General features: G+C 49.0%; 9 protein-coding genes across 9 annotated transcripts; 4 read left to right on the top strand and 5 right to left on the bottom strand.

The window, feature by feature from the left end:
* Nucleotides 1-915: 915 nt before the first annotated feature.
* Nucleotides 916-2,418, bottom strand: N7529_002371 (curved DNA-binding protein (42 kDa protein); the record flags this gene model as incomplete). The annotated part of the gene is made up of 5 exons (XM_057237899.1): nt 916-1,103; nt 1,160-1,987; nt 2,024-2,128; nt 2,187-2,270; nt 2,391-2,418. The coding sequence occupies 5 exons, from the start codon at nt 2,416-2,418 to the stop codon at nt 916-918; spliced, it is 1,233 nt and encodes a 410-aa protein (XP_057100510.1).
* Nucleotides 2,419-2,910: 492 nt separating this feature from the next.
* N7529_002370 (endonuclease/exonuclease/phosphatase family protein) lies at nt 2,911-3,798 on the top strand (the record flags this gene model as incomplete). Its single annotated transcript, XM_057237898.1, has 1 exon — nt 2,911-3,798. One exon carries the CDS (start codon nt 2,911-2,913, stop codon nt 3,796-3,798), a length of 888 nt encoding a protein of 295 aa, XP_057100509.1.
* An 896-nt stretch (nt 3,799-4,694) lies between these two features.
* N7529_002369 (SWI/SNF chromatin-remodeling complex subunit SNF5) lies at nt 4,695-7,122 on the top strand (the record flags this gene model as incomplete). The annotated part of the gene is made up of 2 exons (XM_057237897.1): nt 4,695-6,671; nt 6,730-7,122. 2 exons carry the CDS (start codon nt 4,695-4,697, stop codon nt 7,120-7,122), a joined length of 2,370 nt encoding a protein of 789 aa, XP_057100508.1.
* A 405-nt stretch (nt 7,123-7,527) lies between these two features.
* On the top strand, nt 7,528-8,019 carry N7529_002368 (uncharacterized protein; the record flags this gene model as incomplete). The annotated part of the gene is made up of 1 exon (XM_057237896.1): nt 7,528-8,019. One exon carries the CDS (start codon nt 7,528-7,530, stop codon nt 8,017-8,019), a length of 492 nt encoding a protein of 163 aa, XP_057100507.1.
* Nucleotides 8,020-8,862: 843 nt separating this feature from the next.
* On the bottom strand, nt 8,863-13,402 carry N7529_002367 (sister chromatid cohesion factor PDS5; the record flags this gene model as incomplete). The annotated part of the gene is made up of 2 exons (XM_057237895.1): nt 8,863-12,990; nt 13,067-13,402. 2 exons carry the CDS (start codon nt 13,400-13,402, stop codon nt 8,863-8,865), a joined length of 4,464 nt encoding a protein of 1,487 aa, XP_057100506.1.
* Nucleotides 13,403-13,928: 526 nt separating this feature from the next.
* Nucleotides 13,929-16,676, bottom strand: cdc48 (AAA family ATPase CDC48; the record flags this gene model as incomplete). Its single annotated transcript, XM_057237894.1, has 6 exons — nt 13,929-14,515; nt 14,570-16,061; nt 16,124-16,373; nt 16,428-16,483; nt 16,540-16,567; nt 16,627-16,676. The coding sequence occupies 6 exons, from the start codon at nt 16,674-16,676 to the stop codon at nt 13,929-13,931; spliced, it is 2,463 nt and encodes an 820-aa protein (XP_057100505.1).
* Nucleotides 16,677-19,252: 2,576 nt separating this feature from the next.
* On the bottom strand, nt 19,253-20,289 carry N7529_002365 (uncharacterized protein; the record flags this gene model as incomplete). Its single annotated transcript, XM_057237893.1, has 2 exons — nt 19,253-20,030; nt 20,117-20,289. Coding segments are annotated over 2 exons (951 nt in total), but the record flags the coding sequence as incomplete, so codon positions are not given.
* A 1,073-nt stretch (nt 20,290-21,362) lies between these two features.
* On the bottom strand, nt 21,363-22,544 carry N7529_002364 (uncharacterized protein; the record flags this gene model as incomplete). Its single annotated transcript, XM_057237892.1, has 1 exon — nt 21,363-22,544. One exon carries the CDS (start codon nt 22,542-22,544, stop codon nt 21,363-21,365), a length of 1,182 nt encoding a protein of 393 aa, XP_057100503.1.
* Nucleotides 22,545-26,241: 3,697 nt separating this feature from the next.
* N7529_002363 (Mpv17/PMP22 family protein) lies at nt 26,242-27,143 on the top strand (the record flags this gene model as incomplete). Its single annotated transcript, XM_057237891.1, has 4 exons — nt 26,242-26,361; nt 26,428-26,703; nt 26,774-27,040; nt 27,093-27,143. The coding sequence occupies 4 exons, from the start codon at nt 26,242-26,244 to the stop codon at nt 27,141-27,143; spliced, it is 714 nt and encodes a 237-aa protein (XP_057100502.1).
* Nucleotides 27,144-27,668: the final 525 nt, after the last annotated feature.

Raw genomic sequence — 27,668 nt, 5'->3', positions numbered from 1 at the left:
CAAGCCTGTTCCTCAAAAGAACGTAAAGCTGCTCGACCAGAAGAGCTGAATATAGGTCGGTCGTAGAGATGTCTATGCTCATCAGAATCTCACCCAAGACAAAAACCATCGAGAGGCAGTCATATATGACACAGTCACTGACAAAGGGCCCACCGATACAGTCTCGGTCCAAAGTCACATCAGGTTCAAGGCGCCAGAAGAACAAGAGAGGGATCCCCGTCTGCAGCTCAAGCTTTGAATTGGGGGTCATGATTCGCTATTGTAGACAGACATTGATAGAGCGAGGCAGTCAGCAATCCAAAACAATCGCTTTGAAGAAAAGTCTTGCTACACTCTCCCATAGCCCACAAACAAGTGCACATTGGCTTGTTATCGGATGTTTATTTCGAATGCATCGAGTCTACCAAACCCCTCTGGGGTTGTCGGTCTGTCATAGGAATCATGTGTACAGCATCAGCAGCACAAAATCCAGGTCACCAAGATGAATGTATGCAATATTCACCACCGGGGCAGTTATCTACTATATATAAATCAAACAAAAAGTAAAAAGTATTTCAATCCCATCTCCAGCTTTACAAGAAACGATTACAGACTGACAACATCTTGATTTAGACTATGGAGGCTGCTCCAATTGCTACATACAAGACAGACAGGCCTGCAAGGGAAAGCATATATCGCCCAGCGCCAATTCGTCGATAAAGTATATAACGTTTCCAAAAATGGGATGGCACTGCCTGTCGCACGTCATTGGAAAAATCAACTGTTTCTTTTGTTTTTAGATAGATTTCATATGACCTGCTGCGAGGCTCGTCATTGGATATCTGTTTTGCATTCAGATTGGACAAGATAGTCCTACACTATATCAGAGTGTTGCATGAAACTGATGACCAAAGGAGTTGTGTCGTTTTAGAGTATTTACTCAGCACCCTCGGTCTTGGTGGTCTTCTTCTTGCTCTTGCTCTTCTTGTTTCCGGTGGAGCGGGAAAGGGGCTGCTCGAGGATCTTGAGGATTTCCTCGTCCTCGATCTTCTTGTCAGACTTGAACTTCTCGAGGTCAACGGGGTTGGCGGCAGCGAGCTTGGTGAGACCGTTCTTGGTGATGGCTAGAAGGAATTAGCTTAGGTTTACACTATCGTTGCGAAAATAGGATGTTACTTACCCACGGTGGTCAACAGACGAGAGACGGCGGAACCGTCAGTCTCGCCAGCGGGCTCGTACTGGCGCAGGACACCGGCACGAACACACTCAACGACACCAACCTTGGCGGCCTTCTCGTCCTCGAGCTGGCGCAAGCTGAAGGGGAAAGTACCGAACTTCTTAACAACCTCGGAGAGGGTCTGACGGGAGCTGGGCCGCTTGAGGCCGTAGGTGGTGGTGGTACGGCGGTGAAGAGTGGCTCGGTGGTCGAGGTTCTTGACCTTACCGGAGCCGAGGGAGAGGCCAACCTCAACACCCCAAACTTCACCGACCTCGGGGACACCGTCACCGCGGACACCGTTACCAGGGGCGAGGATGATCTTCTTCTCGCCCTCAATTTCGTTGCGGCCGAACAACCAACTGGTGGTGTTCTCGACGACGTTGCAGTCGTAGGTCTTGGCAATCTTCTCCAGGAGGGAAGACATGTAGGCCTGAGTAGGGGCCTTCTGGGCAGCGGCCTTCTTCTTCTCCTCATCGGTACCCTGAGCCAAAAGACCCTGGGGAATCATGAGGCGGAGCAGAACTTCGTTGGCGTAGTGGGTAGCGAGAATGAGATCAGCCTCACGACCGGTCACAACGTCTTTGGAGTCCTTCTTGGCAACGACAAGCATGTCGCAAACAATGGTTCCGAATCCATCGATCTGAGCACCGAGCTGGATCTTGATGACCTCACCGGCCTTCAGAACGATCTCGGCTTCGGCGGCGTCGGACACCAGAGGGGTGTAGGGAGTGACGTAGGAGCTAGGGGAGACGGTAGTAGGGTGGGAGATACCTTTGCTGAGGTTAGAATCTGGATTAGATTATTCTGGGACTGGGAAAAACTGACCCTTAGCGATCTTCTTGCCCTTGTAGACCTTGGCGATTTGCTCTTCGAGAAGCTGGTCACCCTTCTGACAGATCTCGACGATCTTCTCTCCCTCAAAGCAAAGATCTATATTGAAATGTCAGATCATAGAGCCGAATCACGAAAGCATGCGCCATAAACATACCACGAACAGCCTCGAGGACGTTGTGAGAAATCTGCGCGGCAGTCTTGTACTTGGTCAAGGTATCGGGGTTATTGAGGGTGTAGTCTGAAAACAGTCCCAACGTTAGTTATACAGTCCAAATCAATTTTTCTCTTTGACTTGAGCCAACAAAGCTCATGTCATATTGATCCAAGTGCCCACAAAAGAGCTTTCCATGTTACCTACCAACCTCGGGTGCTTTCTCGTCCGCCATTGTGGAATGTAATAAGCTCGTGGAGCTGCAGTAAACAAATAAATGCAAGTAGGGTCAAGAAAAGTGTTCGGATTGTAAATCCGCGTGAAGCTAGAGGAGTGGAATAGACCGAGATCGAGTCGTGTGCAGAGAGTAGGCGTTTAGCGTTGGTGGGGTTTAATGGCCTAATATTTAAGGCCACCTACCTAGGGCTTTGCCGAAGACGTCATGGATCGTCTGTCCTTTTTGACTTCATTCCGAACTTATTGTTCGACTCCATACATGAAGTGAAACCTCTAGTGTAATTAGAAATCTGGATGGAACATGTCCTTTGTCTGTGTACTTTTCATGGTCTGATACTTCTCTGATACCCCGGATTTCAGTGTAAATCAGGATCGCTCAGGCCTCCAATTTACTACTCCAATCCCCGTAACTTCTCACCTGATCTGATTTCCCCTCTTTACATGGTATTTAAGTTGCAGCCCGATCTTCGCTATTGTTTCGCAATCCACCATGATGATACAGGTGCTTCCCATACGGGTTCTGACCCACAATATCCGATATGCAACTACATCACCTTTCCAAGGCGAACGGCCCTGGGGTGAACGGAAACATTTGCTTTTGAATGAGTTCAAATACGAAACGCGACATTGCCAAGAGACCTTCATTTGTCTACAAGAGGTTCTCCATAGCCAGCTTATTGAAATCGTGGCTGGATTGAACCAGGAAGCAGAGCCCGGAGCTCCGGAGTGGGAGTATATCGGTGTTGGCAGGGATGACGGCCATGAGGCCGGGGAGTACTCTCCTATCTTCTACCGACCAGATGTTTGGAAGTTACTACAGTGGGAGACTGTGTGGTTATCCCGCACACCCAAAATACCGTCAAAAAGCTGGGACGCGGCATCCATTCGCATCGTCACCATTGCTATCTTCGCCCATCGACAAACCGGGAAGACAATCTTGGCCATGAATACCCATCTTGATGACCAAGGATCTCAATCACGCTTTGAAGCTGCGCGTATTATTCTAAAGAAGATTTCTGAATATCATCAGAGGGTATCCAGCCATAATGATGCGACAAGACACATTTTTGGTACCTTCTTAGCTGGCGATTTCAACAGCGAAGAAAACCAAGAAGCTTACCAGGAGCTTACAGTAAGTTTGATCGACGCGTATAAGGAAGTTGAAAACTCGAAACGATATGGTAATGACATCACTTGGACTGGGTTTGGACACGAGGATGAGGCAGCCTCGCGTATTGACTATGTTCTGGTGAAGCCCACTGAGAATCCAAGCAGGAGCCTAAAAGTCAATGGCTATGCAGCTCTAGCCAACCAGTTTGATGACGGTGTTTTATGTTCCGATCATCGTGCTGTCGTTGTGGACTTGATACTATGTTGATAAGCTCCGAGGTTGTTCACACCAGGGCTCCAGGGCTTCTCAAGGATATGACAAATCAAAAATACCTGTTTTATTACGTAACGTTATACACACGCGGATCACATGACAGTATGTAAATTTGGTAAAACGGGGTAACAGGTTATCCAGGAGACCCTAAGAATGAGTTCTGAATGGCCTCAGAAGTTCTTATCATTGTTTGTGATCTAATGTTTAATCTCTTGAGTGTAGATGTCCCCGGGTAGAATGGTGATTGTATTGTGCTGGTTTTCACGTAGTGCCAGGTAACTAGAAGTCACGCTCCGGGTACGCTCCCTCTTTCTTTGCCTCCTTCATCTCCCCAGCCTTAGAAAGAAGCGCAACCGCCACAGCTCCACCAACTTAAGTGAATCTTCCGGGGATTAAAACAACTTCGATTGGGATCATCGCATTTAATTGAAGGTCAAAGTCAGCTGACCTGGCCCTTCCGATCCGGAGCGGATTCTGCGCTGGAACTGCCGGTCCAAGAAACATCGAGCTCTCCCCTTTCCGCCCTGGTATGTTAGATTTCCTTCCCATCTGCTTCCCATTATCCTATTTTCCACATGAAACCTTCCTCCAATTCGTCGCGCGCCTTTCGCCGTTGAAATGTGGCGTGCTGGGGACATGCGCCCGTTGCGACACGTCTATCCATCAACTCACCCGAGGTCACAGTGATGGCACGGTCGCGACGGTATTAGATAGGATAGCTTGCTCCGTGAGAGTTTTTGCTAACTGTGTTTTGATTGCATGACAGGTTCCATCCCATAATGCTACGGTAATCGGCTCGAACCTATCCCTGTCGCGTTGAGTTACTTCGAGCTTCCAAGATCATACGAGTGACCCTTAACGTTCGTTTCGCAATCATTAAATTATCGACAATGCCATCCCCTGAGCTGACGGGTGGCTCATTGCCGTCAGAGCAACAATTTGGGGATTCTCAATTGGGTGCTACAAACAGCTCCGGCGCGTCAGAAACGGGGGAGCATCCAGACAGCGCCGACCTCGGGACATACCAATCGACAAATGGACACACCCCAGACACGTTCGCCGAGGGCAAGCAGAGCGCTAAGGCTATGTTGGCCGCCTCAGCAGGATCGGAGCCCGGCAGCGAAGGCTCCAATAGTACACCTCATTCGAATGGCACGAATGGTTCCGCAAGAAAGCGATCCCACGATGGATCTGCTGTTCAACCAGCCGAGGTTGCCGGAGCTATCCCTGTTCGCTCTCGCGACCCGCCACTAGACAAAGTTCTTCTGTCGCAGTACGTGGATCGCGAATTCCAGCACTCGGCCGCAGCTGCCTGGCACAATCCGGGCCAAGAATTACAAAAATCTAAACGGGCGGAGCGTGACTTCTATCTGGCAGTCCGACGTGAGAACCAGCACAATCCAGCTGCATTATATGGCGTGGGCTACGAGGGATTTGGAAATCCCCGTACCGACCTTCGCAATCAACATCCTCAACTCCTCTACCCCACCCATCGCCGTCGGCCAGGAAACCGCAAAACACGAGAGTTGCGTATTTCACGGCGTGAAGCAAAGATGCAAAACGAGCAGATGGAAGACCTCGTGCCCATCCGCTTAGATATCGACTGGGAAAAAGTGAAGATTCGCGATACTTTCACATGGAACCTTCACGATCGTGTCGTATCACCGGATTTGTTTGCTGAGAAGCTGGTTGAAGACTTGGGCCTTGCACTTGAGACGTCGATTCCATTAGTACGAATGATCTCTCAGAGCATCCAGGACCAGGTGATAGACTTCTATCCTCATCTCAACATACACGAAGACGCCCTTGATCCTCAGTTACCCTACACCGCGTACAAAAATGACGAGATGCGCATTTCGGTTAAGCTGAATATCACTATTGGTCAACACACCCTCATCGATCAGTTTGAATGGGATATCAATGATCCCAACAATTCTCCCGAAGAATTCGCCTTGCGTATGACTGATGATTTGTCACTCTCTGGTGAATTCACCACTGCCATCGCCCATTCAATCCGCGAGCAGTCTCAACTTTTCACCAAATCCTTGTACATTGTCGCCCATCCCTTCGATGGTCGTCCAATCGAGGATCCAGACCTACACACATCTTTCCTCCCTACTCCTGTGGCTTCTGCCTTCCGACCTTACCAATCCGCCAAAGAGCACACACCTTATCTTTACGAACTCAACGAGGCGGACCTGGAACGTACAGAAATCTCTATTTCTCGAGAACAACGTCGCCAGAAACGATCAATCAACCGTCGTGGTGGCCCTGCTCTGCCAGATCTCAAGGATCGTCAACGTACGATCCGTACTATGATTGTTTCATCGGTAATCCCCAACTCGGTGGGCTCTCTAGAAGAGAGCAATGTCATCAAGCGTACTGGATCTGGCCGCCGTCGTGGAATGACTGGAAACCGTGGTGGCGATGAAGATTCAGACGACTTTGATAGTGATGACTCCTCTGTTGGATCTCCTGCTATTGGGCCCAACCTTGCACAGGGTACTGCCCGCACAAGAGGCATGAGGGGCGCAGCTAGTGCAGCCCATGCAGCCCTTCGTGCAAGTCTGGGACAATCTGCAACGCCCGAGCCTGTCTTCCACGAGTCCCGAGTCTCTGCACGAAGGCAACAATATCGAGAGGAAAGCGTAGAGGAGTCTGATACAAAGATCGTAAGACTCAAAATGTCGCGCGATAAATTGGTCGACTTGAGGAACGGAAGGCGCATCGCCTCCCACTCCACAGTCCATACTGCACGCGCAATGGCGCCTCCATCCGACAAACAATCCCGACTCCACCCTCCACCCCGTCCTCAACAAACTGGTGCAGTCGATGCACCGAATCCACCGCAACCCGGTGTCTCAGGCGTAAGTAGATATCATTAACCCCAGTCTTTGGCCCACGGCTGACTCTGTGTCTTTGCAGCCTCCACCGCCAAATTGGCTGGCCGCCGGCCTCAGCAAGCTTAAGCAATCCCACCCCAATGATTCCTTCGAGGGCGTCATGCGCTATTCCGCCGTCGACACAGACACCCTAGCCCCAGTTGCAAATCCCAACAACCTCCAGGACGGCCAAAAGATCAAATACCAATACCTCCCCCGTATCCGCTGCCACGACTGCCCAGGGAAGCTCTACACCCCAGGGCCAGGCATGACAGTGGATAACTTCGAGGTTCATCTCCGCAACAGGCAGCACAAGGAGCGCGTCGAAGAGCGTCTCACTAAGACTGGTGGTGCTTCTGCCCCTAGTAGTGGAAGCGCGAGCCCGGCTCTCGGTGTACATGCCTCGGCCTCCCCGGCCACTGGATCCCAGCCATAGTCAATTTCTCTCATGAAGTGATGTCGGCGTCTTATTTGATTACTTTTTTTCAGATCGCTTGTATTCTTTCTGTCACACATTTGATCAATTCCATTTCTCAGTCTCAAGACTCTTCTTTTTCCACTCTTTGTCGGTGTTGTATAGGTTCTGGTTTTGCTGTCTCGGACCCGAGGCAAAACCCTGTCTTCAATCACTGGCGCTCGATGTTTCTGCATGGTTGTTTGCGTTCTTTTACTTTGTTTGTGTAAGATGTCATGAAGAGTAAATAAGACATGGAACTTTGATTTTGAAATCTAAACTTTCTCACACCGTGCTCACTTTCTCATCAAATCAACTCGAGCTCTTCAGCCCGATCATTCCTGCCTTTCAACTTCATCTTCAACATAACTACATGCATATGTAGCTATGCCGTCCCTCACAGATCTCCCCAACGAGCTGGTCCTCATACTCGTGGACCATCTCAACTGTAATCCCGACGCAAACCATGTTGCCGTGACGTGCCATCGTCTGTACCAAATCATAACACCATACCTCTATCGACGAAATGTTCGCCTCTTCCACGGCCGAGGAATCTACCCGGCCATCGTGTCTGGCAGTGCACCGGCGGTCTCAAACTTCCTTCCTAATGGAGTGAACAACGAGGTCTGGGCCGGTAAACCAGCTCGCCTGATGGAGTGGCGGCTTAGCCCGCCTTCCAATCGTGCAAAACCAATCCCCAAAAAACATACCGCTAAAAAAGATAGACGCGGGAAATCGCATGGTATCCGCATCGAGTCATTCGGTAGCAAGTCTGAACCCAACTCTCCTCTCTTTGTGCAGCCTACATCTCCGAACCAAGTGGATTCCCAAGCGACGACGTTCGGTACCACATTATACCTGGCTTTACAAAGGGCATGAGGCCACTTATTCTCGCAGTTAACTATGGTCACAATGATATTGTAAGGTTGTTGTTGGAGAGCGGCGCTGATCTGAAATTCCGCGATGAGCTTGGGCATTGCGCTCTGGATTATGCTGTGCTCAGGGGTCAAGTCAAGTTAAGAGTCGTTGCGGTGGGAGTCGGAGGTATTCTCTGAGGAATTCGGTTAATTGGAAGGTGCTTGAGGAGTTGTTGGATTGGGCTACCCGTGGTCAATATGATGGTCTCGCGGCGATGCTTTTGGAGGAGGATATCAATGAGAAATATTCTGATAGGGGGCTGGCAAGGGTTTTTCTCCGGGCTGCAGAATGCAAGAAAGGTATGCTTATGATTCAGAAGCTATCCAAGGCTTTTGCAAAATAGTTGTCAGCATGCAGCAAGCCGATCAGAAGCACTACGAGTGAATCAAATCGAGGTCCAAACAATAGCAAAAGAATTGGGAAGACACAATTGAATTCATTTACAGAAAAAAACCATATATTTGACGGGAATACGCAAAGAGACAGACATAAATCCTCGGACACTAAGGACCGATGTAAACATCAAGCAGAAGCAGACGGGGTATACATCTCGGGCCATCTGGCTGCCGATATCAGAACGTGATAGAGATATGACTGCGCAATGAGATTGGAAAACCAGATGGTAATCACATGGGAATCAGGAAATAGATATGAATATGGCTATGAATATCGATGAAAATGATGAGCATCGTAACCGCACCGGATTTGGCTCGAAACATGCATGCTGCCGAGTTTGATCGACAGTAGACATGGACATATGGCTGTCACTGGTCCACATGGAATCCAGCAGCTAGTTATAGAAATTTATCCACGACGGGAGGAGCGTCGGGATGGCAAAGTGGATTGCGTCTTCTTTGCTTCAGGCTTCTTAGTATCCTTGGCCTTTCCGCCTCGTTTCTCTGGAGGCGGCGTAGGTTCCTTCTCACTGGCCTCAGGCTCATCCTCGATATTCTCCTTGTCGTCATCCTCGTCCTGCATTTCCTCGTTTTCGCTTTCCTCAGCATCATCCTCAGCATCGCCTTCGGCTTCCGGCTTGTCCCACTCTACCATTTCTTCATCTGCATCGTCGCTATCGTTGTCGATATAGCTAATCTCTTGATTAGCAGTACCTCTGACGCTGCGTCTGCGAGCGGAAGCGGGCACGGCTTCTTTAGCGCCTTCATCAGAAGACCAGCCGTCATCATCCTTTGACTTTCGCTTGGGCTTAGCAGCACCGACAGACGAGGTAGACTTGCGTGGAGTACGAGCAGGTTTGTCTTTGCGGGCCTTCTTAGCCGCAGAGGGTTTGCCATTGGTATCATGAGACTCGGGCTTCCGCTTCTTTGCCAAGCCACCCTGCGTACTGTGCGCAGAGCTACTTCTGGGCTTCATTGCATTTCGGACGACCCGGTCCAGCAAATCATCCAGCTCATCTGGGAGGAAGTTCTTGTCGGCGACATCTTGGGCCTCGCGGTGGCTACCCATGGAATTGAAGAGAGAGCTGGGAACTCCCATCTTTCCAGGATATGTTTGCAAGATGTTGGTGGCACCGGCGGCACCGCCAAACTTATGCTGTTGGGAGTAAATGTCTGCAAAGCGGCGGACAGTTGCTTGCGCCAGATCGGATAACGTGTGAAGACGGGTAGAGATCTCGTCTGATTGCGTAATGCCATCGCGGAATTGCTTTACACGCTGACCAACGTGGAAGATAAGCGACATGTTATGTTCGTTGGCAACTGCGGAGAGGTAGAACACGATGTATTGTGAAAAGTCGGTCAAGTCGCCTAATTTAGTGGCCTCGTCAAGATCCTCAGATGGGTAATCAGGGTGATAGGCAAGCAGAGACAATAGACGTGAGAAGATCAATTCCATGACCATGGTCTGCTCGGTCCGTTTCCCACTAGCTTGGGCCTGCTGGGCGAAGTATGCCGCCCGGGAACGCAGCCAAGTGAGAGTGCTTTCCTTCAAACTGTGAACAGGCTCGAAGGCAAGCAGACACGGTACAATGTACCAACGGTGGCTGAGGTGTGACTTCTGCACAAGCTTCTTCTTAAGATGACTGATGAACCCACTTCGCACCTGCAAGAGCGGATCTTGAGCAACCAACGAGATTGCGTTGAAATCAGCTGGCGTCAAGAGGCTGTCACAGACAGTGTTTCCAGCACACAGCTTGAGCAGTGACTTGGCAGCGAGCAAACGGAGGCGCGATTTCTGACCTGCAGGGGTGTCCTTCTTCTTGGAGATCTCGCCTTCACCAGCCACCAGCTTATTCAAAGTTTCGTAGACAGGTTTGGCATGAGCACGGAAGTCTGCTTCGCTGTCCGCGCCGTCCTTAGCCCGAAGGCGATTGACAATGATTTTCAGTGCCCATTCTTTAGCTTTAGTCTCATCATCGGTGGTCTCCGACCAAGTATACCCTGAGTCTGGTTCAGGAGTGCGATTTGCGAGGAGAATTTGGTTGATAGCAATAGAGATGATGGCATCACTTTCCTCATCTGCTTCCCTCGGTGCGAGGAGATTCAGCTGCGACAAGGTTGCCAGGCGAGTGAGGAACCGATCAGATCCATATGTCCACTTCTTGACACACTTCTGTACCAAGTCCTTGGCGTACATCTCTTTCCGGTCAGCAGTGGCTATAAGGATTGACACAGCATGTTTAGCAGCATGCGGCGATGAACTATATAGGGCGTGGCTTGTAAGAGCCTGGTAGAACTTGCGTTCTTTGGGGAGCTTGGCGGGGAGCTTCTTAGCGAAGCCGGCACAAGCCTTCAGAATGTCTTCCGCACTAGTGTCACCGACCGAAGAAGCCTTAGGAGCTTGAGCCTCGAGGTCCTTGCACATTTCTTGGACCTGAGCTTCTAGAACCTCTGGGTTTTGAGTTGAAATCTGCTTCAACATCTCTTGGGCGGCGTTGGCCAATCCATTTTCGTCTGTCCGGGAAAGGCTCATAATCGCGGGGATGTGACTCCGGTTGAATACCAAAGATCCACATCGATAGATCAGCGGCGTCAAGGTCTCCAGGAGAGGGGAGTTGTTTGCGGTCTGTACTCGCCGCTGCAGCTCTTTCGTGGCTTTGACAACAGTGCGGTAATCACTCACAGCGGCCATTGTGAAGCGAACGAGTTGATAACTGCGTCGATCGTGCACCTTGGCGAACTTCCACAAGTCCGCTGATGCACGTGAAGCGTCTGGGAATGTTCTGGATAATGAGTCAATGATCTTGGACAGTTGTATCTTTACTTGTTCCTCGTCCTTGTCGACGACCCCGCCATTGTACTTCTCGCAGGCCTCCAGATAAAGGGTCACAGCTGACCGCATAGACATTTGACGGGCCAACATAACGAAGAAGACTCGCCTTGCCTTTTCATCCAACCCTCGGAGCAGGGTGAGGATTCGACGAACACGAATCTTGTCCACGTCCGTCTCTTGCTCGGATTCTGTGGCCTGACTATCCTTCTCTTTTTCCTTCTGCTTTTGTGATTGGTTCGAGCTTCCTCGCGAGAGCTTCGATTTGATAGGGGGATATGAAAGAGGCAGAAGCGTTTCAAACATGACTCGATCAATCAAAACATGAATTTCTTGATCATTAGTATAAAACGCATCAAAGATCTTGGACGGGGCATCCTTGAGAAGAGACACAACTGGTTCAGTGTTTTGCTCGATATCACCGGCCGCCACAGCCCACATACGAGCCAAGATCTTCATGGCGTGTTCGCGTACATGGGGCTTGCGATCCTTCACTCGCTCAGCGAGAATTGCCAGAACCGAGTCTGGGGATGAGCAGCCACCGTCCACGCTCAGCTTGTGGACAATCTGGGACAACCCGAACTGACCAACTATATCAACTGCAGCCACACGAACCTTCTCATCAACATCGCGGAGCATTGAAGCGAGGTTTCTGACCAGAGTGTGCTCTTCGCTTTCATGGAGACCAGAACCTCCAGCTGATGTCAAAAGAATTCGTCCCACGACCGTGACCCAGGCGGCGCGAACAGATGGGGTCTTGTCAAGACGACGACTGAGGAAAGCCTCATAGGCGGAGTTGTGGACTTGGGAGAAAGGTTTGGGGGAGACAGGGGTCAACAAAACATTGGGCTGGGGGATTGTCTTGTCGTAGTCCACTAGACACACCGGTGGGTAGGTCGTTGGATCCATAGGGGGTGGGGGAGGAGGACCTGCAACACCGACACCAGCCGCGAGGTCTCCGATCGTCTGGGTGGCCAACAAACGCAGGGCCACTGATTCTGCTGATAACTCTGCTTCGATTTGCGGGATCACATTTTGTAGGACCTCAGGACAGGCGCGCCACAATTCCCGAATTAGGCGATGCGCCTTGCTCAATTCCTTGATATCCTCTCCCTCCTCGTCTGAGTCGTCGAGGTTGGGTTTCCGGGCGCCATGTTTGGAGCCATTTGCCTGGCCAGCTGGTACAGACGCATCGATGATCACGTTGTTGAAGTATTGGCTAATGTGACTGGTCATGCGCTCCGGGCAGGCCTGACAGATAGCCTTGGCCATGTTATAGGCAGCGGGGTAGTCTTTGAGCAGAAGGGTGTCCTGCTTGGAATCCACAGGCGCCTCTGGTCGCTTTCCTTTTTTAGTCTCCATGACTCGTGGGTCCACACGCAAGAATTGGGCGACAATGATATCCACTACCTCGGGGGCGAGAACAAGCGATTCGTCGATAACCGTAACAAGTACACGGGTCATGTCAAATTCAACATTCTTGGCAACCTCCTCGCCGGTGGAGGCTTTCGATGAACCGGAAACGATGTCGAAGCAGCCAGTGAACAATGGAATAATGAGGGAGTCTGGGTGGTCGAGATCAACCATCAAGACTACACTCTTCACCTCAGCGAGCGATCCAAGGACATAGATATGTTGAGCATTGTAGGCGTTGGACGGGTCAGCCAAGGCGGGGATGATCGAGGACACAATACAGGTGAAGATATCCTAATACCATCTCAGTCAGAAAACTTCCAGCTCGCATAGATCAAGCCCATTATATCAGTCTCTCCAATGACCATACCTTCAATTGATTGCGCGTGAACGGCGCGTCAGGAGCGCAGAGTCGCAAAACATCGACGATACAGCACGTGGCCCACGCTCTCACCCCTTTATCTTTGTGGGCAAGCAAATTGCCATTGGCAAGCTCCTGGGATACTTTTCGGAGTGATTCCTTATCGATTTCCTCTTGGTCGAGTTTGCGAAGCTCCTGCGCGAGAGTCTGTAGACGTTCGAGAAGATCTGCGATAGGGATGGCGGAGCGCCCCACGCGCCATGAGAGTGGCTGGTTGAAGGATAAACTTCGAAGCCCCGAGTCTTCCTCCTCCTCGGGAGGACCTGGGCGAGAGCGCGAAGGCATCGTGAATACAGTTCTCACATGGACTTGAAAGTGAGGAGATGAAACGCGGGAGCTTGGGGTGGAGATTCACCGCCCGACGCGTTGCACGGGACCGCGTCCTGCCTCAGGTGGAACAATATTTTTGTTTTCCATGACGTTTCTTTTAATTCAAGAGGAACATAATGTGCATGATTAAGGCAAACGCAGCATTTATATATAGGATTCTGATTGTTATTGATCTCATATAGGTCTAAGGTCTAAGTGCTCATATGGATATCGGACCGAGTAAACCATATCATACTACACTACAAGACACCCGACTGAACGTAGTGAGATCTCCCCCTGTATTGGCTATTATGGCACATTGTATGTGGGCAAAGACAGGAAGAAAATATCAGGATTAAAAAAAAAGGAACACTCATAAAGCCCAGCTACCAAACCCTCATCTCTACCCCGCGAAACGATCTATTCATAAGCGAATGCGAAAGCAGAAATTCGAGCAAGACCGAGCCCCTAAAAATTTCATATCGCCTCGAAGCTAAGCCGTTTAATCATATAGGCTGTCGTCGTTTCCAGCCTCACCAAAGGTATCATTCTCCTGGACCTCGCCTGCAGAGGGGAAGCGGAAGAAGCTGCCACCTCCGGTGTTCTTGAGACTTTGGGCAAAGGCCTCGTAGCGGCGGATCTCGACGTCGGTGACGGAGCGGCGAGCAGACTTCATAGCCTCCTCGAAGTGAGCACGGGTGAGCTCTGGCACGGGGTCCTCAACGTTCTCATCCTCGTCGTCCATCGTAACATCCTCACCGGCGGCCTCACGCTCCTTTTGGCGGTCGATGTCGGCGGAGATGGCCTGCTTGATGGCGAGCTTGACAGCACGTTGTGTGACGAAGCCAAGATCAGCGCCGGAGAAGCCGTGGGTCTTGCTGGCAATAAAGTCGATGTCGACGTCGTCGGCAACAGGGGTCTTGCGGAGCTGAGCCTTGAGGATACCCTCACGAGAGCTCTGGTCGGGCAGGGGAACGTAAACCAGGGTGTCGAGACGACCGGGACGGACAAGAGCGGCATCAAGCTGCTCGGGACGATTGGTCGCACCGATGACGAAAACGTTCTTCTTGGAGGTCATACCGTCCATCTCTGTTGTGGGGTTAGTAAAGGTTTAAAGGCAATGGAAAATGCAGAACAACTTACCAGTCAGAAGCTGGTTGACAACACGGTCAGAGGCACCACCGGCATCACCGACGGAGCCACCACGAGACTTGGCAATGGAGTCAAGCTCGTCAAGGAAGACAACACAGGGAGCAGCAGCACGGGCCTTGTCAAAGATGTCACGAATGTTGCTCTCGGACTCACCGAACCACATGCTGAGAAGCTCAGGGCCCTTGACGGAGATGAAGTTGGCAGCACACTCGTTGGCAACAGCCTTGGCCAACATGGTCTTACCAGTACCAGGAGGACCATAGAACAGAACACCACGAGAAGGCGAGAGACCGAACTTCTGGAACATCTCGGGGTGGTCCACGGGGTATTGGACACTCTCGATAAGCTCGCGCTTGACCTCCTCGAGACCACCAATGTCGTCCCAACGAACGTTGGGAACCTCGACAACAGCAACCTCGCGAAGAGCGGAGGGGTTGGAGACACCGAGGGCGTAACGGAAGTTCTCCATGGTGACACCGAGAGAATCGAGAACCTCGGCATCGATGGTGTCCTCATCAAGATCAATGAGATCCATCTTTTCACGAATCTGCTGCATGGCAGCCTCGGAGCAGAGGGAAGCAATGTCGGAGCCGACGTAACCGTGGGTCTCGGCGGCAATGGTCTCGAGGTCAACGTCTTCGCCAAGCTTCATGTTCTTGCAGTGAATCTGGAAGACCTCCAGGCGGCCAATGGCATCGGGAATACCGATATCGACCTCACGATCGAAGCGACCGAAACGACGAAGAGCGGGATCGATAGAGTTGGGACGGTTGGTGGCGGCCATAACCACAACGTTGGAACGAGCCTTCATGCCGTCCATGAGGGTGAGCAGCTGGGAAACAACACGGCGCTCGACCTCACCGTTGGTCTTCTCACGCTTGGGGGCAATAGAGTCGATCTCATCAATGAAGATGATGGCAGGAGAATTCTTCTCGGCCTCCTCGAAGGCCTTGCGGAGGTTGGACTCAGATTCACCAGCCATCTTGGACATGATCTCGGGACCGTTGATCAAGAAGAAGAAGGCACCGGTCTCGTTGGCAACGGCACGAGCCATGAGGGTCTTACCGGTACCAGGAGGACCGTACATGAGGATACCACGAGGGGGCTTGACACCGATGGACTTGAACAGTTGGGGATGGCGGAGAGGCAGCTCGACCAATTCACGGATCTGAGCCATCTGCTTGCGGCATCCACCAATATCGTCGTAACCAACCTCGTTGAGATTGCCCTCCTCGTCCTCTCGTTCGATGGGCTCACCCTCGCAGTGAATAATTGTGTCCTGAGCAACAATGCCATACTCTGGGGGATCGACCTCCACAACCTTAAATTCAACTTGTCTCATACCACCTCGTACTGTGAACAGGTCACCCTGTCGGACTGGTCGGTAGGCCTCGCGGAAGTAGGGAGCGAGGTAGACATCGAAGAGGGAGCCGGTCAGACCCTCAATGGTGTCGGCGATGGGGAGAACAGCAATGCGCTTGGCCTGGTTTGACAACTGAATAAGCAACTGAATCGCAGACGAACAAATTTGAAATCTCAACTTACGTATTTGATATCGGGGCAAGGGTGAACAGTGATAATATCGCCGTGCTTGACACGAAGGTTGTGACGCACAACACGGTTGATGCGGGCGCTTCCGTCATCGAGATCGTCATCGGCGAGGACGATCAGAACAGTGTCCTTACGCTTCTTACCCTTAACGAGAACTGTGTCACCACGGAAGAGCTGGAGAGTCTCCATGGTGTTGTTCGAGAGGGCAATGACCGAGTTATCATCGTTAACGGCATCGGTAACACTGCGGAAAACTGTCAGCTTATGCCGAAGACAGCCATCCACATCAGCTACTCACATCAAAGAGTTGGGCTTCTTCTTCTTCTTGAGGATAGCTGTCGCGGTATCGAGCTCCTGTAATTAACGTTAGTTTTGATGCATTTGGGAGCTGTCCAGCATCATATCCTTACCTCCTTGTGCTCAGCGCCGGAGGCGTCCCTGGAGTCGGAGTTTAGCTTTCAATCATCAAAACCCAAAATTGAATAGATATAACATACTTGAGGTTGACCCTCTTCTTGTCGTGAGTGTGATCCGGCTCGGCAGACATGATGGCCGTATCTAATGTTGTGACGTGGATGAGATCAAGCTTGGATGTGCAGAGGTGTTAGGTGCTCAGAATGAGGCGGGTTGTAAAGAGATTGCGAATGAAAAGGGGTGCAGAGAGTAATGAAATAACCGACAGATCAGAAGCAACGCAAGTCTGAAGGTAACCTTGGAGAGAGATGGAGATGATGAGCTCCAGCGGCTCCAGGGCTTCCTACCATGAGCCAGATTATGTCATCACATTTGTCACCGCCCGGACGCCACAGAACGAAGCGCATGGAAAGCAGTCGATTGCAGCCTTAATTACTGGGCAACAATCATGAGCAGGTCCTCAAAGCAACATACCGATGTACATTTTACAATTCTAGACTAGTGTAAATTAGTGCTGGACTGCAATGAATTTTATAGTTGTGTTGAAAGAAACTGTATATCTATAAGCCTTGGTTTTCCATATCATGAAGCTATGGAGAAGATGCCCTAAAACATGATCTCATAGCAACAAGCTATAGAAAAAAGATCTGCGAATATTTTACAACATTTTGTAGGATATTAATTTATAAGGAGCAAATAGTGTTGCTTGCAAGCTGTCTACATGAATTCCGTGCCATGGATTTGGCGAACTTGGCGAATTTTGATTGCGTTAAGTACTCTCCTTCTCCCAAAAAGTGCGAGTTGAGCACGATGGCATGTTGAATGTACATGCCATAGTCATTCCAACGGTCAGTAAAGCGCTGGTCTGTGTGTTCTTTCGGAAACACATCATATAGAAGCTTGAACACAGGTCCAAAAGCTAGCAGGCCACTATGCTTCCTATGTATTGCTTGAACTGCCACCCATATTGACATACATCCCTTCCATTAGAATATTCGTGGTTTATCTCGACTTTTGCTAGACGTTGTACGTGCAAAATCTCAGCTCTCGGGTCCTTGTCAACCAGAGAGAGGTTTGTCAGAGTCTCTTCAACTTGACATAGACTATAATCGGCTAAGACTGTAGTTCCAAAAAGCACAGAAATGTTTATAAATGGCAACCTACCTGTGGTGGAGGATATCACAATAAAGAAGAATACCATGAGTTCGACCAGAGGCGCATTCACCTTAATGTTTAAAAGCTCCCAATGTATCTCGTCCGAGGAGGGCAAGCTGAGAATACCAAGCAGTGATTTAGCTTGGTTTGTGGAAGCCTTGAAAGACACGGACCAGTTGGTCGCAATCATTGGCGTCCTTGTAATGATTTCAGAAACTTCTTTCTTACGGTATCCCAGCTTATTTCTCCTGTGATGACCGAGGACTGACTTGATTGGGATTCGACGGGCACGCATTAACGCTACCAAATAGAATATGCCAATTGGAAGATCATATAGCTCTCGACTGAGTTCTTCTACTGATCCCGGATCTGAAGGGACTCCCCCTGGTAGAGAGGTCATGCTCAGAACAGCTTCAAGCCCTTCTTCATCTGTGAATGGAGAACTTCAACCTGATCTTGGGTTGATCTTACACCGATATTACTGCGCCGGGTCGTGATTTTCAGGCCAAAAGTGATCGAGGTGATCTTTTTGCTCCACATTGTCAAAAACGATGATCCATCGAAACACTTAAGAGAACAATCAGCGCGCAAGATCCATATAGGCGGAGAAGTAGCCAGACCTGCTTGGGTAAAGTGTTCTCGTCATTTCTCTTTGTTCTCAGATCCGAGAAGCTCGGTATCCCCAGCAATTCCAAAATGTTGTAGCGCATCTCGACAACTTTGATCCAAAGCTTTGGTTGGCTTACTTCTCATCCATACGATGGCACCATATCCCGACATCGATTTATGTGCAAATCGAAATGTAATAGACGTCTTGCCTACACCGCCCATCCCTCGTATCGTCAGACGCTGGTGTTTTTTCAAGCTCTCACGTACTTAGTGCAATCCTTGCTCTCGGCCATAGAACCAGGGTTGTTGTCTGGGAAGTATGTATACAGAAGGCAACTGAAAATCGGCTTTCCCTTCTAATATAACGGGTGGTATCTGGTTTGGAGTCCTCGAATAATCGCTGCTGTCCTCGGTCGACAGGAGGCCCATAGTGAACGGAGGTGACTATACGAGCGAGTACTGTCAGCTCTTGTTACTATATCTACTATGCAGCAGAACAGAATCGCTACTTAAGACTCTTCCGTCTTCTTCATATGTAAATTCTGACATTCGGCCATACTTTGGGAAATTGAGGGAATCGGGCGAACGTGATAAAAGACCATGCAGGACCCTAAGCGCCCTCACCCCGATCGGGAACATCGCGACCACGGCCTCAAGTCCGGTATATAACGTGAATATATACCTATGTACATTTTACGCTGTAAGATTAGTGTGAATTGATGATCTTATTAGTCGTGTCCAAAGATGAGTTGAAGAAAGGCGTTGGAAACGCCATTTCAGGTTCTATTTAATCCCATAAAATTTCCAATAAATCATGGGTCGAACTGACCTCGAATCTATGAAATCCAAAGCAAACACACTATGTGCGCTGTAACAGGTATATATGCAAGTATGAAGTAAATCTGTACAAAAGAAGTTAAACCGAGAGCCTCAAACCCACCAAACCTATGCCTTGACCGATGAGGTCGCAGCCCACATATCATGCAGACTCCAAGCCCCAGCGCCGAAACTGATGATCCCCACCAAGCTCTCAGGAATACCAATTCCCTTCTCGAAACACCAGTGCAAGCACAAAGGCGCCCAGAAAGCATTATTGACCAAACTCTTCTTCCAAGACCGGATCTCCAAACGCAGAGCCTCGCTATCTTCAGCCTTGGTCTCCTTGCTCTCTACGGTACCGGCAGCCGCACGCTCAGCAGCGATCCGTCGCTTGCGCAGTACGTGTTGGCGCCAAAGCACAAAGAACTGGAAGAAAATATGTCCGAACCATCCCCGTGTACTCCAAAGCTCCCATTGTGTGAGGCTTCCGTATTTCTCAACGAGCTTCTTCGACACAATCCCCTTGGACGCCAAATACCCCACGTTCTCGAGCAGCTGGTAGATCACATTCGAAATGACCTGCAACACGGTCAAGATGTGTAAGGCTCGATCCTTTGGTGGGCTTTTAAGGGTATTCGCTCCCCAAATCCACAGCTCGAGGAGTCCGAACAGGCGGAGGTTATATCTCGTTTCCGAGGCGAGTGAGGAGAGGGCGGAGAACTTCGATTTTGTCGTTGCGGAGGTGACGTTCTTGGTGGGGACGTGACCTTTCAACCGTGCGAGAATGCCCAGTCTGGTCTGTAATGCAATCCAAGGCGCTGAGGCTGTGAGATGGTGCAGTATTGAGGCGGTATAGTTGATCGTCGCTAGTACGCGCTCTTGTCCGCTGGCAGTGGACAGCATGCTGTGGAGGCGGTTAGCGAGTTTCTAGATCGGGGTTGAAGCATTTTCGTGAATGTAGACCGTTTTACAGTCCAGGGAAATTCTTACAGATCCAACCGGCGGATTGTCACATCGGTCGTTGTCAAGGCGGCCAACAGCTGCTGTTTCGCGTATGAGCTTGCTTTCCCCGCAGGCGCAGGGGCTGGCTCAACGCCGGTATTTTGGGCATCAGACATCGTGCGTGTATGTCTGCGAGAGAGTAAGAAAAAAGAAGAAGACCAGCTTCAAATAATAATAGTAATCTCTCATGTAGTTCCACGAGAAGCGCGGAAGTTGGATCGGCATAGGCCGAGGCTCGGAGCTCGGAACCGCCCTTTCCAGCAAGTCCAACCTTATCCGCACTTATTTCTTCCCCAGAACTCCGTATTTACTCACTCCCTCCACCTTGACTATTTCATTATAAATATCAAGTTGAAAGGAGAATCTCTTCCCGATGCCTATTGACTTTTCACATTTGCTGGTTTATCATATTTCTTATTCGAAATTGAATTGAAGCCAAAAATGGAGATCTCATTGCGGATCACATGCTCACGGAATCATATGCATTTTCCTTCTAAGCCCTATGTACTCCGTACCCTACTTATAAAGTTGTTGACTGGCTTTTCTCTATCACGATCATAGAACGGATTTGAAGAAACTATGCATATAGAAAATGCATAGAAATTGCCTATCATATTGCTTTTAACACCAGCAAGGTCCTAGATAGATTATGGCACGTAGATATCCCTGCCCTTTTCTCGCTGACCTAACATCTTTCTTCACATACCGCCCACAGCTCGTAAATCACATTGCTTTTCAAAATGACATCGCTAAACAAGGGAAAATTTCTTCTTTAGAGACAAGAACCCCTTGATGGTGTAACATTTGTTCACCATACCCAAGAGCCAAAACATTGATTCGAAGACAGGTAGAAAGCATGAGGAATTGACAGTACGCGGGATTGGTATTATTTAGCCCCGCGGCCACGGCTTAGTGAAAGGATCTTGTTTGCATTTTATAGATTGCTAAATCGATATGCTTATATATGTTCCACCATTAACCGTGAAATATATACACAAGCACTTGATACCAATCTCCGGCGAATAAAAGGCGGTCTGAGAACCTCATTTCAATAGCTATCACCTCTAACTTCTTACTCAATGTTAGTTTACTTGGAAATGGAATCGGAGAAAAACATGAGAATTCATTCATTAAGGGATCTTCCCCCATGCACTTCACCACTTGGTGCTCTTCACCACTTGGTGCTCAATGTGGCGGCCAGAACCCACCCCCCACCTTCTCCCCCTCGACAATCTCAGCCCCGGCGCACCCTGCGCATCTCCAGACACGACACTTCTTCGTCCGAGGGCGAGGAAGTGTCGTATCTGTCCATCAGTTCCTCCATCTCGCCCACAATAAGGGATACCTCCTCCCCCACGCTGGAAGGAGATGGCCCTGGGGCGGATGGGCGGGGCAGGCCGGACGGCATTCGGCGTAGTGGGCGTGGGCGGAGCGGGCTCGGCGTCAATTCGCCTCCGACATGCTCAACATGCTCGAAGTGCTCACCAGCATCTTCGTCGTCATCCTCTTGCTCGAAATACTCAACTTCTTCCTCGCTGTCACTCTCATTGAACTCGCGATGGAAAGGCTCCGGAGGATCAACCGGGCCTGGAAGAACAAAACGAACATGCTTCACGCCATGGCTGTATTCATCGTCAGCGTGATAACCGACATCAATTTCATCTTCCGAGTTTGGTGCAGTCAGCGATGAACGGAAGTTTGCGTCAGCTCTTCTGCCATTGGCGTTCTCCCAAGAACCCTCCATGTTGTCAATCATGTCTTCAGAACGCCCATAACGAGGTTTCTTAGCAAGGCAGGATTGCAAAGGTTGACTGGTGGATGGACGGCTTTGTTGCGGGGATTGGCCAAGCATTGGTTTAGATCGAGGACCGGTGAATTCGCGCTCGATCAAACCAGGACGGTTAGCGAATGCAATATTGCGCGGTGTGAGATATTGTCCTTCGACCATGTCTCCATCTTGGAGGCTGGTTGATCCACTTTCAGCTGAATCTGCACGGTTGACAAGAGCATTGACGAGCTGTTTGACGGCCTGGTCATCGGAAAGTTTGAGACCACGAAGGTCATAGAAATCATCGCTATCATCGCTATACTCGTCTTCATCCAATTCTTCTTCATCGTGGCGGTTGCCCGGACCGCGCGAGATTATCATTGGACGAGTGGGGAGCGTTTGGTCGTGCTGTGTCAAGGCTTGTTCATCGGGTTGCTCTTCATCTTGGCGACTGGGCCCAATCTCGGTCGGAACAGGATGCGGGACAGGATTAAGATCTCTCTGTCTCGGGTTTTTTTCATCTGACGTTTCTCCAGTCCGGCAACCGGCCTCCCACTCCCTTGCTAGTTTCTCGAACTCCTCGGTGGTGCTGCAATTGAAGAACTCCATGCTGGATTGAAGAGGCTGCGCAGTGCGTACCGACTCCATCTTGCACGAACAGGACTCCGTATTGGGTGAAAAAGAAAAACAAGAAGAGAAAAGAAAAAAGAGAACTGGGACTGTGAGGGAATCGGGTGCTGCCGTCTTGCGTGACGTCTTGTCAAGTCTGAGTATGGATTCACAAGAACACAGCTTTAGAGGCTCTTTTTCTGAAAGTATGCAAGGAGATTGAAGTTGAGCAGGGTGCTTGTTGGATGAGTGGACAAATGAATGATCACGGTACAATTAGAAGAAGAGGAGGACCGTGAAGAGTTATGGGAGGAGCGTGTTGGGTTTTGAAGTATCACGGACCCGCCGACGTAGTCAATATCATCGCTGAGTCGTCAACAATATGCATCGCCTCACTGGCCGAACACGCGTCAATACACTCCTACCTTATCGTTATTGTCCTGCAAAGCATTGTGACTATCATCTAATATGGGAAGAGTTCCCTTTAACCCTCTCGCCATGGAAAAGCACTCTTTTATAGCTCTGGTGGCACTCAATCGAGTACAGCAACTTCAATCTATATTGAGGGTGGCTTTGTATCCACCACAGGCAAAGTGAGCAAGATCTACCCATGCAGTTCTTATGGTGATCATCTCAGTACCAGCAAGGAATTTTTCTTGATAAAAAGCCAAATATCCAGCGCTTTCACCGGGAATTAGTCTTTTACCAACATTTCCAGATGTCGGATATCACATTAGTGGTACAGAAACGATTCAGCTCGTCTCATGTAGTTCATATGCCTGTGGTGATCAGATGAAACAATCGAGCAAACAATGGGCTCAATTACACATGCATATGGATTTGAAGTATCCATCCGAACGCATATACCCACTGCAATTACTTACGGGTTAAACTTCGCACGGGTATCCACATCCTTAACTCTCTTCTCCAAAAGTGAGGCCGGGTATCTAGAACGGAATCTTGGATATTATTAGGTCAAAGAAATATTTGCTGGGCTCGTAAATTGGTGGGTAGAATAAGCAAATGATAATTAGAAGTACAATAGACAAAGACGGACGAGCAAACCAAACACTAACCAAGATATGCTCTTTCTTCTTATAAATGCCTATGTGGCTCAAACTGCAGAAAAGGTGTTGTAGCCAGTAAGAATGATCTTTATATCGGAGTTGAACACTTGCGAGACTGAATGGTTTCTAAAAGTTGAAGACATGTCGTCTGTATGAAATCCCGTGACTTACCAAAGCCCTGAGAAAAGGCTCCAGAGAAATTTTGGGAGGGCGCCCAAAAGAGAGCTTGAGGAATATATTTAACTTTGGTAAGCTCCACTGCAGCTCGGTGTCATTTTCCAAATTGAGGGAAAATTGTAAGATTGACTGAAATTTATGCGTTGTACTGACTCCAGAAACCTGGCCCGGTTTCTTTCTAGAATCCCCTTTGCCTTTGACATTTCCATCTAATTCTTTCTGTGGTTATGCACCAAAGAGACTCTACATTCAAATATGGAACCTTGACAAAGCGTTAAAGTGGTTGGCTACGCGCAGTGATAAGCAAGAGCTACCTTCACATACGCAGACAAATGGTCATCAACAAAAAGATACAGGTCTTGTCACCTCATGGGTGACCAGTAAACCTCTCAGTAGCTTTGGATACTTCTATCAATGGGACATGATGCTTACTTCTATCAGGATCGAAACCTTCTGGGTCATCGACACTCACTAAATCTCAAGGCAAAAAGGGAAACAGAAAGGCCGACTGGAAAGCGGAAAAGGTCGCCCCGCCTGTTTCATGAGACTCGGCCAGGTCAGTCGACCAATTATATTATTCATGAATGGCTGGAGCTGCAGATTTGACTCTTCACCCTTGAGCCAGATCTCTTTGCTCGACCGCAAATGTGACTGGCACATCTCTATGCCAATATGCGATTGATCTCGTATAGATCGTTGAAGGACGTCTTGACATATTGCATTATATAGGGTTTAAAGCAGCCCTTTCTATTACTTAATAAATGATTCTCTATAAAGAAATGATAATGTGATTCGAGTTCTACGTGATGATAACCACAGAGGCGAGATGATGAGCTGCGATTTCAACAAAACGAATGGTAACAAGATAGCATGTATCGATAGTACTAAGAACTGTGGATCTCTCTAACTAAGGGAGGTATAGCCTGTCCATTTTAGGAAAGAACAAAAAAATTCTCTCCACAGTAAATTATCTACAGTAAATTGATTATAGCAGTATATCTGTAGTGATTATTGTCACCGCGGTGCCATTGTGGTCGACTAGAAGAGTCAGGTGTAATCTAGCACTATTACTATTAATATTCGGTCAATTCTCGGTTTAAAAAGATGCATGAATACACATCAACCTTTTCTTGAGTTTCATCTAGTTCTCTTTTCATCTATCTCTCTATACACTTAAGATAGTTCATCTATTAACTTGCCTTGCTATCATCATTCATACAAAAGTCTGGGACTTGATCCACTTAGTTAGCCAGATCATTAGTTAGATAACCTTGACTAAATTCTACCATGTCATAGGCTCTTCTTTTACTAGAAATCACTGTACTGCAAACAGATTCAAACCCAATCGATTGCCTCAAAGAAAGAGTTTGCTAAGTCACACCACTACCGCTGCCGTGTTTACTCTGCTCTGTGGTCTAAGAACTATTGAAAATGACAGTCTATTAGTTTCAAGACTACAATGTCTAAACAAGCTGAGTCGAGTATTTAGTGCAAAGAAAGGCCTTGGCCGTGATTTCCATGGCTCTCAACACATTGCCCTGGGGAAATTATTGCAAACTGGGATTTGGATGACGCAAAGTGAAGCGAATGTGAAAAATCAATGCAATTGAGATGGTTCGACGCGTACGGACAACTAAAAGCTGGGTTAACGGCCGACGAAGCCGGCAATCCGCCGGGGACTGGGCGATCAAAGATAAAGGACATTGCTTTTAATGAGGATTCAGCGCTTGCATGACAAGTTGAGTGGAAATAAAATATGATTCTCGCGTTCTTTCAATTCTTTCAATTCTTTCAGCGGATATAGCGATCTCCGGAAAGAATGTAACACCACATCATTGGTTGTGAACGGCGCGTTGCGTAAATAAATCCCCGGCTTGTTGAAGCCAACAGACTTAATTGAAATATAATGACCAAAGGAGTAATGCCATAGATAATACGGAGTAATAATAACCAAATAGTACTTTAATTGAAATATAAGAGCAAGTTAAACAGATCCCAAGTTGTTGTCGGGGAGTTCCGAATTGCGACGGTTGACATTGAATGGATCTCGCCGGGCGTCGATTCTTTTCGCCGGTCAATTGCCGACTTTATGATCAATCCATTGGTTCTCATATAACCATTGCTTTTCCCCCCTTTTGGATATTTCACATATCTTGAAGTTAATATAGTTCTAACTGTTTACTTCCAAGTTTTACAAAAGACGTGTTTTGATCTGTACAAAATATTGTAAGTTGTTGTCAAACCTCGGCAGTAGTAACCTACCTCCAGCCGCTCCAGCCACCTCGGGCTCCTCGGGCCCCAAATAAACAACAACAACCAAAACCCCCCCCCCGTTTCATCCTCTCACCTCTCCACTTGGCATATTGTCATTGTATTGCGATTAATTTGTCCAATTATTAACACTCCCAGGCGCGTCTTGATCTGAATCCCGTTCCTTCAAAACCCCCGTCAAAAGCCCCGTCGAGACCCCCCCCCCCCGGTCGCCAATCATCATGTCTGTGAAGTTCAAGGAAGAAACGGTGCGCACCGTTACCGGTGGTAAATCCGAGGATTTGGCGCATCGAGTCGGCGAGAGATTGACCGGCGGGAAGACTGCGTCAGGGTATCTCCAGGTGTGCAATGATACCCCCCTCATATCCTAAAGGATTGTACTAATCTCAGGAATGGATCGTCAATAGGCCTACCTTCTTCAGCTCCAGAAGAACCCATTGCGCACGAAGATGCTCACTTCCGGTGTGCTCTCCGGTATACAGGAATTGTTGGCTTCGTGGCTCGCCCACGATGTCGGCAAGCACGGCCACTACTTCAGCTCGCGCATCCCCAAGATGTCCCTCTACGGCATGTTCATCAGTGCGCCTCTCGGCCACGTCCTTATCGGAATCCTTCAGAAGATCTTTGCCGGCCGCACAAGTCTGAAGGCTAAGATCCTTCAGATCCTCGTCAGCAACTTGATTGTACGTATCGTCATCGCTGATATCGCCTTGACCGCCTTTCCGCACCGCTGACCATCTTCGCCTTCTTTAGATCTCCCCCATCCAGAACACTGTCTACCTGACCTCAATGGCCATTATTGCAGGTGCGCGCACCATCCACCAGGTCCGCGCGACCGTCAAGGCCGGTTTCTTGCCCGTCATGAAGGTCAGCTGGGTTACTTCGCCCTTGGCCTTGGCCTTTGCTCAGAAGTTCCTGCCCGAGCACACTTGGGTGCCGTTCTTCAACATCGTTGGATTCTTTATTGGAACCTACGTCAACACCCACACCAAGAAGAAGCGTCTGGAGGCTCTCCGCAAGGTATGGTAGAATTGCTCCTTTAATTGCAAGTTGGTCACTGACATGCTTGCAGCGTTACGACCAGCGCCGCGATCCTGGTTACGAGAAGCGCGACTACCCTTAGATGGGCCCAGTCCGCAATTGATTAGAAACAACGGGAATAATGCTTCAGAAGTATATCTGGACCGACTCCCCCTTGTTTGCACCTATTTCCTTTGTTCCTTCCTTTTGTGTTTATTATTCTCCGGTGTTGATCTAAATCCATGTACACACCCGCCATGCCATGTAAGCATGCCGCAGATATCTCCCCCTGATGCTATTACTCAATTTCATGACGAATGGTCCTATATTTTTCATTTCAATCTTGGGCCAGTCTTGTACTTGCCACATGTTTTAGATCAGTCTTTGTGTTTATTTCTACTGCTACTTTGTTATGCTTTTGCACGAACGTCAAGATAATCCAGGAGTAGACGACATGCAATATTTCTTGGCATAAACTATGTGGATTAATAGTTGCAAGATAAGACCCACAGTGCATTAATCCGTTGTGGATAGGACAGTCGATATCGGACAACACATAATGTAGAGAGATGCCACCTGGGCAGGCACACCACACACCACAGCACAAGCCCGGATACATATCCATGAC

The sequence above is a fragment of the Penicillium soppii genome, assembly GCF_028829465.1.
Source record: "Penicillium soppii strain IBT 18220 chromosome Unknown utg000003l, whole genome shotgun sequence".
Lineage (NCBI taxonomy): Eukaryota > Fungi > Ascomycota > Eurotiomycetes > Eurotiales > Aspergillaceae > Penicillium > Penicillium soppii.
The sequence above is the reverse complement of the archived record's forward strand: the minus strand, read 5'-3'. Positions and strand labels throughout refer to the sequence as shown.